The sequence below is a fragment of the Episyrphus balteatus genome, chromosome 2 (genome assembly GCF_945859705.1).
Source record: "Episyrphus balteatus chromosome 2, idEpiBalt1.1, whole genome shotgun sequence".
Lineage (NCBI taxonomy): Eukaryota > Metazoa > Arthropoda > Insecta > Diptera > Syrphidae > Episyrphus > Episyrphus balteatus.
Genome location: NC_079135.1, coordinates 97,892,875 through 97,904,573, shown reverse-complemented (window position 1 = coordinate 97,904,573; position 11,699 = coordinate 97,892,875). Strand labels below are relative to the sequence as shown.

Here is an 11,699-nt window from a genome sequence, read left to right as displayed (position 1 = left end):
GACTTTCAAAAAGCTTTGTTTTTTACTTGTAGATCTATAGGGCAAGTATTGGATTCGTGTAGAAAAAAATCGCGGTTTTAATCAAGACCAAAATTACGATGATGTGTTGGTTTTCGTCAGACCGCCCGCCCGTGTCGGTCTGTGCGTCCATCTATATACATTTAGCTAGGGAATGAACGTATGAATGGATTGGTTTCAAACTTAGTACAGATGATTTTTGAGTAATTTCCTAGACCCATTATGAATAACATTAATCATTTGGAACATTTATTGAAAAAATTAATTTCTCGGCTCGTGTAGGTCGTAGAGAGCTAATTTTTTTTTAATTATAGATAATTTAAATGACTGCATAATAGTATTTTATTTTGTGAGCCAATATTTGCACCGTTTGCAAAATAATAAGGCAAGACTTTTCTAAACAAAAAACCGATTTCGACTTAATATTATTTATTTTTTAATGTGTTTAAACAAAAAAAAAAAATGTGCACCAAATCGATAGGAAATGTTGTAACGAACAAACATTTATCAATTGCTCGGATATCTTTGGTGATAAAGAGTTGATTTTTTCTTTAAAATGCAGGAAATTAATAGTGCTATAAAATAGGTTAAAAAATGTTAATCATAATTATAAGCTTTCTTCGAAATTATAACGAAAATTTGATTTTTCAACAACTAAAATTTGACTTTAACTGGGCTGCCATTTTGTAGTTACTCACCTTAATACTATGAAATTTCATTTAAACGATAGAAAATATTATAGGGAAGGGAATGTATGTAGAATGTATGTTCATTTTTTGGTCTACGACATACTGGAGCCAAGATATTAGAAGTAAAATATCCCAACGAATAACTTCGCTAAAAAGAATGATCAGGGGGTGAGAAAGTGGTCTAAATCCTTTTAAATATAGGTACCCCTATCGATCCATGTAATAAAAAATGATAGTGCCTCTGTGCGGAAGGTTATTAAACGTTGTATAATACTTATGAGTAGAAATCTAGTACAATAACTTCACATTCTTCTATACTTTAGCAGAAGATCATATGAGTCGTTATATTTGAAAGTAGTATAAGTCCATGTAAAAAAAAAAACAATTAAATTGATTTTTAAAGTAACCAAAATTTAACGGTATCTCTTTTCCAGATAAAAAATTGCAGTCAATAGATGGGTTAGTTAGTTAGTTTTTGATTGAATAAATTAATATTTAAAAAAAAAAAAAAAAATAATGCGCAAAATGTGACTTATATCACTTTCAAATATAACGATGGCCGTACTAACAATTTTGCTTCTATAATGCTTTACAGAAGCAACAATTGCATCTGTAAAGCCTTATAGAACCAAAATTGTTTGTCGGGTGTTGATTGTATTACAAAATTTAATAATCATACACTCATGAGTGCTCTCAGAGAAAAAAATATTTAAAACCGTGATAACTATTTTAAATAGTTATTCAGTGACTATTTAATTAGTCACATTATACATAAAACATAACTAACATTGACTATTTAATATAGTTTGGGGAATATGAGTATTTCCATTGACTATTAAAATATCCGCGAATAGCCTTTTTTTTAAAAACTAATTAAAATATTTTCCCCAGGGTCGAACTGGGGTAAAGGGGCCCGCACCGCTACTTGATCCATGGAACAAAAAAAAAAAAAAAAATAAATAATTAGGTACAATACCACAACAATTTAATTTTTAAGATTTTTGGTGCTTCTAAACTAATTTGGCTTTTTAATATTTGGCTTTTTAATATTAAAAATTACATCTTAAAAATAAATAAATAGAGTATGAGAGCAGGGCCCCAAGAGGAATGCGTTAAACTCCTGAGGCCCCGGGGCAAAATTTTAGTGGGGGCCTTTGTTGTCTTTATTTTTTCTTTTAAGAAAATGTATAGAGTTCATTTTTTTTATTTTTGATTAGTCTTATTCAGAATTTTGTTTAAAAAAAAAAAACAGATAGTCTACGCAGTCTAACAGTGATTTTGAAATTGAAATAATTTTAATTTGTATTTGGAATTTATAAAACGCATTTAATTTTTACAGGGGTCGAATACTAGTCGAATACCGAGGACTAGTTCCGCTGGCCATCCATGTAGTACGCGAAAAACCCAATAATTTGTATTTATATCTTAAATAATGTTTCTTCCCTACATACAATATAACTTGGGGCCCTGGCATACATGTTATATGTTTTTCAAAACCAGCTTGACGTAACAAAGCAATGAAATCCTTCGATTCACGTGAATCGAATAGCAGAATAGGGCTGATAGTCAAATAGTTTGATTTAGGGCCTGCACTTGTTATACCGACTCCTGTTCTTTAGCCATGAGAATGTTTTATGTTTGAAATTTTTTATTTGTACTTGTTTTCTATATGTTCTTTATGAATTTTTATTTTGTAACTATAAGATAGCTGAGGGCCCGGACGGCAGTCGCCAACTCGGTTATATGGTCAGTCCCTATAGGTTACCCCTATATTAACAATTTTTTCTCTGAGAGTGGTTTATCACCTCCAAAAGCATGCAGCTTCTAAACGTTAATGAATAAAATATGACCTTAATGTCATTTCTTCGGTTGGGTATTTGGGGTTAACATTTCTATCACACTTTGTATTTTTGAAAAACCTGCTTCGTTTTTTCCATGGAATTTCCCATAAAATATAAAGTATACAAGTCGGTCCCATATTCTTGCTGGACTCAGACTCCAAATGTAGATCTGGAAAATAAAAGTTGAAATTTTGTTTATTTTAACCTTTTACGTTTTTATTCGGAATTTAAAACTGTATCCGGTAAAAAATGCTTTCGAAAAATTTGAAATTATGGAACATTCATACACAATTCCATATTCAGAAATTGTATAAATTTTTAGGTAAAATATCCAATGGGCCAAAATCATGGTGGGAAATTTCGATGACCGAATCCTTAAAAAATCAATACTTTGTTTTATAATACAAATTTCATGCTCAAATGTTCGCTTTATAGCCATAATTTGTCGGCTCATGAACGGGCAGAGCACAAAAATGTATATTTTTCAATTTACCGCTGAACCCCAAAAATTAGTACTAGAAAAACGTTCCTCGAAATGGTGGTGAATGATATATTATTATAGGTACTAAGATAGTAGGTCTTAAATAAATCAAACACTTAGGCCATAAGTAATTTTTTCTTTTGTTTTTGTTGTAACTTTTTTGATAAAATTGTTTATTACAGCCATACTTAGAGTAACAATACCAAAAAAATGCAAAATTATGAGTGTAAGACTACATTATTTATCCAGATTCTAAGAGCGTTCCCGGAAATGACGTTTTGACCTTAATTTATTTTTGTTTTTTATGTAACAATTAACAAAGTAAAACGATATATTTTTGAGATTATATTGTAGTGGCCTCGATTTTTGATCATAATATCACCAACAAATTTAAATTTCAATCTAGCTATAAACCAAAACAAGCGTTCCCAGAATGACGTTTAATTGATGTACGGTACTTAAAAATGAAACTAAAACTAGTTTCTAAAATACATTTTATATATTTATCCCTAAAAAAAGGTGTGGTATGATAAATCTATACAAAATAAACTTTAAAAACTGCTTGCAGCACCTTTTTGTACGTTAGATGATTAAAATATTGATACATTAATAAATGTTTGTATTATGTGTCATTTTTCTTGGGACAACTTTTATCAATTTATAAAAAATAGCAAAACTTAATTTTTTTGTAAGAGATGTACCAATTAATAAAGAGTATTGTGTATATGTAGTGTTAAGAAAAGAAATTCTCAAAAATAATTAACTTTTATGTGATTTTAAGCCATTTGATTTTCAGCTTTTGAGTTATGGACATGTCCGGGAACGTTTTTTTTTAAAGTATATTAGATGCAATAAAAAAGAAATGGAAACTTTTCTAACCGGAACAAATATATATTCTTAGATGCATGCCAACTATTTTAATTGGTAAATGAGAAAAAAGCTTTATTTTTATTAAAAAAAAAAAAATGCCTGGAAATCAAATTTTCCAACTCCATGATTTTGACCCCAATAAGTATAAATGTCCCTCTAATGATCCTGTGATGATTTAAACCCATCTAAAATTCCTATAAAACTGCAAGAAGTCCCCTATTGTCCAATTTCCTTAATTTTTACCAAATTCTAACCGTGTTTTATATTTTTTATTTTCCTAATATTTTACACAACAAAATGATTATAGGTAAAATAAAACAGTTGAGGTTGAATTGAATTCCGTTTAATATAAATAAAACGATTTTTTTTTAATCCTGCCATATATTAAGTTTTACATGTTGTCAAGATTTTCATTTAGTTATGTGAATAATTTTTTTTTAATTTTATTTTGTTTGTTCAATGATTTTTCTGATTAAATAAAAAAAGTTATTAAGTTTTATGTTACAACTACTGAGGCTTAAGACAAAAGTAGACTAAAGATAACTCACCAATATTTATCATAAAGTTAATTATTTATTTTGAGCTCTAATTTGACCTTTTTGACCCTACTTACATCAAGTTGTAATAAAATACATGAAAAACAACTTTATTTTTAGATTATTAGTTAAACTTGCTAGGTTTAAATAGGTATAAATAATGCTGCCTTTAAGTACTTTTTATCAGTTTATCAAAAGTTTAATTCAATATTCAAACTACTCTTAACCTGCTCTCTCATCACTTGCAAAACAAAAATGATTCTAAAAGTTATTTGTATCTTTGCATTAATTGCCTCAGTCTATGGAGAATTTGATGAATCTTTAGATCAAGTTAGACCCGAAGATGAGCTTTCTGAAAGTGAATTCAAAGAATTTAAGGCGCAAATTAATCAAGCGTTTGATTTTTACGTTGGTATTCTTAAAAACATTTTTAATATGTTATTCCATGTGATATCATTTTATAGGTTCGCAATAACAAGGATTCTAGAATTCCGGATGAGAATAATGATGACAAACCGATTTTAGATAATAATGATGACGAACAGATTGAAAGGCGAAAGAGAGCTTGTAACACGGTCCAAGTTCACGCTAAATCTGGAAGGGTTATTTCTGTAAGAAGATGTTAGACTACAATTACTGTCAAATTATCCTTACTACATCAATAAATAATAATAAACTTTTGTATCCCTTCAAGAATTTTTTTTTTTATTAAAATATTCTAATGAACATTTTCTATAAGACTTAGTTTCCATTGTCTTCTGTTTCAGGTATATTAATATGTAGGTATAAAAGAAGCTACAATATGGGACTAAAAGCACTACCTTGTGGTACTCCAGCCAATATATGTTTAAAATTTGAATACCTACTCGCTTCCAAGTAAAGTGGACTTTTTGAGCAAAACTAATTGTTAATATTTTAAACATTTTATAAATTCATCTTAAAAACTGTTATAAATAAGCTTAAAACTATTAATATCAGTGATTTTTTGACCAAAGAAGATCCTCCAGAATAGTAACTATAATTAAAAGTTGCATTTGTTTGTTCAATCCATCCAACAAATGACGAAACATTCGTATAAACTCCTGGATAACCAGGAAGACCACATCCTGTACCCCAGGACACAACTCCAGCCAATTTATTATTACAAACAAATGGACCACCTGAATCACCTTGACAAGCATCAACACCTCCAGTGGCCATAAATCCAGCGCACATCATAGTTTGTGGGAGACGTCCATAACTTCTTTCACAAGTTGTTTGTGGAACAATTGGAACTGTTGCTTGCATAAGATTATTTGGTATTAGAACCTGAAATTCAAACTTTTCAGTTAATTTGAAAGAAGAAAGAAAAAATCAGAAAAAAACTTACTGAATTAATTTTACCCCATCCAGAAACATTACAAAGAGTGTTAGCTGCCAAAGGAGCTTTATTAAGTGCAATAAGATGGACATTATTTTGATTTGAAGGAACATTTCCACTAAAGAACATCATTGCTATGTCGTTTTCCAGTGAAGCTGGTTTATTAAAATTTGGATGAACAACAATCTGTTGTACATCAAATTGTAGAGTTCCTGAAATTTTTCGTATGAGATAAGTGTCACCCATGACCAAAGTAAAATCACGAGGACTTCGGTATTGGATAGGTTTATCGAGAGATCTATAGATAAAACTTTTTTCTTATTTTTTTTGAACTAAGGAAAAAAAGTTGTTTAAAAAATACTTACGCGGCTATACAATGGGCTGCTGTTAAAACAATACGACTTGTTATTAGAGATCCACCACATACATGTCCATAACCAAATTTATATGCATCATCGACTTTTAAACGTATTGATACTTGATATGGTGCATCGGTTATTTGAATTTCTGATCCACCATATATACGTGCATCAACGGAATCTAGTGTGGAAAAATATGAAAAGTTAAAAGTTAAGTTTTTATGGTACTTAATCTGAACTTGATCTTTTCTTTGAAAAAAAAACAGCCTGAAGATAATATTGTGGGCTTTTAAAATTAATGGTTCTATAATAACAAACCAAACCTTAGAGCCCCCGCACACTACAAACTTTCTATCGGCCGACAGTTTAGTCGGTCTCTTAATCAGTATCAAAATGTATGAAAGTGGGCACACTACAACGATTAAGTATCGGCCGATCAAAAAGTTTGTTTGATCGAAAAAAAAGTTTGTTTTGCTACACAATTGCCTTCAAACTAAAATGTTTCCTAGCGACCCGACTGTTTAGTCGGTTGCCTGTGCGCACACTAGGAGCCCAACCCGACTAAACTATCGGCCGATAGAAAGTCTGTATAGTGTGCGGGGGCTCTTATACCAATAATAATACCTTTCCAACATATAACTAAACTCCTAAAAAAACATTCTCTTTTTAAGAACTTTATGGAATTTGTTCCTGTTTCGTCTTAAACAACCATCTCAAATTTCTTCGGTGTATCCAGTTTTTCACATGTTTTTTGATGTACCTATAGGTACATATGTATTTTACCTGTCTGCCTTTACCTTGTACTCTCAAAGCTTTCAAAAAAAATGTTTTATCAAAAAACAACAGCAGTGCATTTTATTTTTTTTTTTATTTTTAATATATGTGTTCGGTTCAACACTGTGGCGTATGTGGAACTTTTTCATATTGAAAACTTTTAGTTTTCTAAATTCTTAATGTTCGAGATTTTCGGTGATGGCTAAATTAATTTTATTTTGAAGGTTGAAAAAAAAAAACATCTGAAAATATGTATAACTTATGTACAAGGGAGCCTACATGTTAAAAATACCATTTTTCAAAAAAATAGAACACGACCTATAAATTGCAGTTATCATTATTTTCAAAAGGAAATTTTCTGTTATGGGTGGTATTTTGAACACTATAACTGCATCGTTTATGATAAGACTTCTATTTAAAATAAATGGTATCCATTAAAACTCTCTTAAAATCAAAATAAACATCATCCATTATATAAGGAGTTTTCCTCTTAAAAAAATTAGGTGCAATGTCTAAAAATGCAATGATTTCTCATTAATTATATGTACTTATTGGAATTTAGTACATATACTCCAGTCAAAGCGTCGGAAAAAAAGGCCTAACCTTTGCGCAAAGAGGCACTGTCAGTTTTTATTTCATTGATCGATATATTTAAAAGGCTTAAACCCAATTTCTCACCACCTGATCATTCTTTTTAGCGGAGTTATTCAAAAAATACTTTACTTACTTCTAAGCTTATATCTTTGCTCCAGTTTGACGTAGACCAAAAAATAAACATACATTCTCTTCCTTATAATATTTTCTATCGTTATATGTAATTTCATTGTATTAAAGTGAGTTACTACAAAATGGCAGCCAGTTAAAGTCAAATTCTAGTTGTTAAAAACCACATTTTCGTTTTTATTTCGAAAAAAGCTTATATTATGGTTTACATTTTTCTTACTTTTAAAGAAAAAATCAACTCTTTATCACTAAAGATGGCCGAGAAATAAATTTTATTAGGGTGACCCATCATTTTTGTTTTCACTCAAAAAAAATCACCCTTTTAACCATGATATTTTTATAGACACTTTAGATTCTTGTTTCTTAGTTTAAAAGCAACATAATTGCTCAATTTCAATAGGATAAGACTAATATTACTCTAGTATTACACAGTTTTTCAAATATACCCATATTTTCTCTACACCTAAAAAAAACACCCTTTCGGAAAAAAAAATGTATAGTTTTACTTTATTCGTAATTCCCATGGAAAAGACAACATTTTTAATAAATTTCGTAAATGTAACTTTTATACCATATTGATTTTATCGGACTTATCGCGGATTTTCCCTATTTCCCAAAAAAAAAAACACCCTTTAACCTAAAATATTTGTATAGACTACTTACATTCTTGGTTTCTGTTATATATCAAACATTTGTACAAATTTTCATTGGTGTAACAATTTTTTCCCATTTTTTGTGGTACTAATTCCGAATTTCTTGAAAAAAAAACACCCTTTTTATAGATTCTTAATTGTTATACCAACCAAAACTTTTTCAATGAGTTTTAAAAATAAATAAAATTTAAGTTAGCTGTTATGATACCTTTCTCACACACAATTTAGCCTATCAAAAAAACACCCTTTCACCAAAAATAATTTTAAGAACTTTACGAATCCTTTGTTTCTGCTTTATCTTAAACCTTCATTCCGAATTTCATCAGTATAGTATGTTTTTCACATGGATTTTGGTTATATTTTACCTGTTGAAGTCAAAAGACAAGCACCCTTGTTTTCAATCGGCAATAACTTTTCTTAGAGCAATCGTATTGACTTTATTTTTATGTTATTAGATTGAGCATCAAAAAGCACCTTGAAAACATGTGCCATATGATGATATTCGACTAACAATTTTTTCCAGTATATTTTTGACCTTCACCTCCCTCTTGTCCGCGAAAAAACACTCTTCCAACCAACTTTTTTTATAGACTTTTTTGACCTTGGTTCTTATCCCAAAAGCAAACTTTTTGCCAAGTTTCATGATGGTAACAATTTTATTTTTAAATGACTACTTTACCTGTACTATTTGGATGTAATTAAAATATTGCAAGCAAATTACCCGCTCTCAAACAACTTTCAACTAGTTATTTGATTCAAAACATTTTTTGACTTCCAGTTATTCCACTACCGATTTTCGTGACCTTTTGACCCTAATAACTTTTTTTTAGCCGGCACGATATCAATTTCGATTTTCACAGCTTCATTTACAAAGCCGTAATAAAAGTGTATACAAAAATTCAGCCCACTAGGAATTTTTCCGCAGATAAAACCTAAAATTACTGGACTATAGGGTTTATATAATCTTTTTTTATCAAAATTAATTTTTTATATTCATTTATCGATAAGTAGATATTATATCTACGTTATCTTTGTAGATACATTCAATAAAAGGTTTATAAGCTAACGCATTGTAAAACACTAGTTCTTTTAAATTGTCAATATCGATTAATGTTGTAACCGATATTTTTTAAAAAATTAGAAGAAATAACTTAAGATACTCAAAACTTTTTCACCAGTCAATTTCTGCCGATTTTTTGACAATATTCTCTTGAAAAAATAGAACTCAATTTATTTTAACATCATTTCTTCACCAAGTTCTTACGTCTAAGAACACGAATTTAGAACTTTGTCATTTTTATACTCTAAATAGTCACATTTGTACGAGTACTTGGTTCTATCCAAAAATATAATAATTCAAACTAAAGTTGCAAGAAATAAAAATATTTCAGGAAATTCCCAGAAATGCCATTTTTTTTTAATTCGATATCAATGTGCTTGGAGACAGGAAAAAAGCCTTAACTAAATTCATCCAGTCAATTACTTGGGACGAAAAATTCAAATTCGTCTTTTTATGCATTTTAAAATGGAGACATTTCCGGTTTTTAAACTCACCACATTGAACAGTTTTGAAAATATAACTACAGCTAATGATGAAAGCTGTAAACTTAAAAATTTTACAATTCATTATTCACAACTTTTTTCGGTTAAATAAATATTAAGAAAAAAAAAAACTCTGCTTGATTAAATTTAAACAGTTAGCATCTTATGGCCCGTAAATGTTTGTTTCACCTACTAATTAAACGTTAACTAGTTGATACGTTTTCAAATTGACTGTTTAATACTTTCAGTCTAATAAAACTTTTTCCCCAATATCAAATTTTATCTAATCAATTGATTTTTTTAAATTCAATATCTAGGAACTTCCCACTTTGATTGTGCGTTTTTTTTCATATAACACTGTGTACTACACTCCGCGAAATAATTATAAGGACAAATTTATTTGATTCGTCTTAAGATATGTAAAGGATATTATTTTTTATTTCTTTTATGAATAAGGAGATATGTATATGGGGGATTGTTTCCCACCATTTGTTTTAATTTAATTCATTAGAATACAATAATACAGTTATTTTTTCCGGGTCTGGAGCGAAATAATTATAGGGACACATCTGATTTTTGCACTAAAAGTGAGGTTTAGCGAGATCAAATGTAAACAAAAGTATGCAAAACAGTTAGAAAATGAATTTAAACCCATTATGACCATTTCATAAGTAAAATTTTTCGGTTATTTTAAAATAAGGCGTGAAAAATCCTTGATCCAGGCAGAAATGGGCAAAATCGAGGCCTAGCATGAATAGGGCTTGTGTAAATGGGAAAAACTGGAGGATTAGAAACGTCCGATTGTGTAATTGATAATTTAATTTACAAAGGTGACATGTATGTTTAACTAAAACGATCAGGGAGGAAGCCTTTGGTCGAAGAGAGAGCCAAAAGTGACAAAAAATTAAGTATTTTTCGTAAGAATTTGACAGTAAGAGAAATTTTCGAGAAAATGAAATTGGAAGTGAGAGTATGTTGAGTGCACTAAATAATGGAGGTGGACTAAGCCCATTCCTGTGAAGGTAAATGGTGAAAAACGGCGCTCTTACCGAGACATAAACTTGCCCGCCTTCGCCTCGGCAAAAAGCATAGGTTCTGGGATGAAAAATGGAAAAACCGTTAGGTACACCATCTAGGCTATCCAAATTAAACTTTCTCTCATTGATGAACTTAAAAGTTTTTCCATTTTTCATCCCAGAACCTATGCTTTTTGCCGAGGCGAAGGCGGGCAAGTTTATGTCTCGGTAAGAGCGCCGTTTTTCACCATTTACCTTCACAGGAATGGGTTTAGTCCACCTCCATTATTTAGTGCACTCAACATACTCTCACTTCCAATTTCATTTTCTCGAAAATTTCTCTTACTGTCAAATTCTTACGAAAAATACTTAATTTTTTGTCACTTTTGGCTCTCTCTTCGACCAAAGGCTTCCTCCCTGATCGTTTTAGTTAAACATACATGTCACCTTTGTAAATTAAATTATCAATTACACAATCGGACGTTTCTAATCCTCCAGTTTTTCCCATTTACACAAGCCCTATTCATGCTAGGCCTCGATTTTGCCCATTTCTGCCTGGATCAAGGATTTTTCACGCCTTATTTTAAAATAACCGAAAAATTTTACTTATGAAATGGTCATAATGGGTTTAAATTCATTTTCTAACTGTTTTGCATACTTTTGTTTACATTTGATCTCGCTAAACCTCACTTTTAGTGCAAAAATCAGATGTGTCCCTATAATTATTTCGCTCCAGACCCGGAAAAAATAACTGTATTATTGTATTCTAATGAATTAAATTAAAACAAATGGTGGGAAACAATCCCCCATATACATATCTCCTTATTCATAAAAGAA

General features: G+C 30.1%; 2 protein-coding genes across 2 annotated transcripts; one reads left to right on the top strand and one right to left on the bottom strand.

The window, feature by feature from the left end:
• Window positions 1–4,633: 4,633 nt before the first annotated feature.
• On the top strand, window positions 4,634–5,078 carry LOC129910371 (uncharacterized). Its single transcript, XM_055987725.1, has 2 exons — window positions 4,634–4,843; window positions 4,900–5,078. Exons 1-2 carry the CDS (start codon window positions 4,691–4,693, stop codon window positions 5,059–5,061), a joined length of 315 nt encoding a protein of 104 aa, XP_055843700.1. The 5' UTR covers window positions 4,634–4,690; the 3' UTR covers window positions 5,062–5,078.
• On the bottom strand, window positions 5,048–10,079 carry LOC129910370 (trypsin-like). Its single transcript, XM_055987724.1, has 4 exons — window positions 9,859–10,079; window positions 6,161–6,335; window positions 5,805–6,093; window positions 5,048–5,743 (listed from the first exon to the last, which is right to left on the bottom strand). Exons 1-4 carry the CDS (start codon window positions 9,929–9,931, stop codon window positions 5,360–5,362), a joined length of 921 nt encoding a protein of 306 aa, XP_055843699.1. The 5' UTR covers window positions 9,932–10,079; the 3' UTR covers window positions 5,048–5,359.
• Between the last annotated feature and the right edge of the window lie 1,620 nt (window positions 10,080–11,699).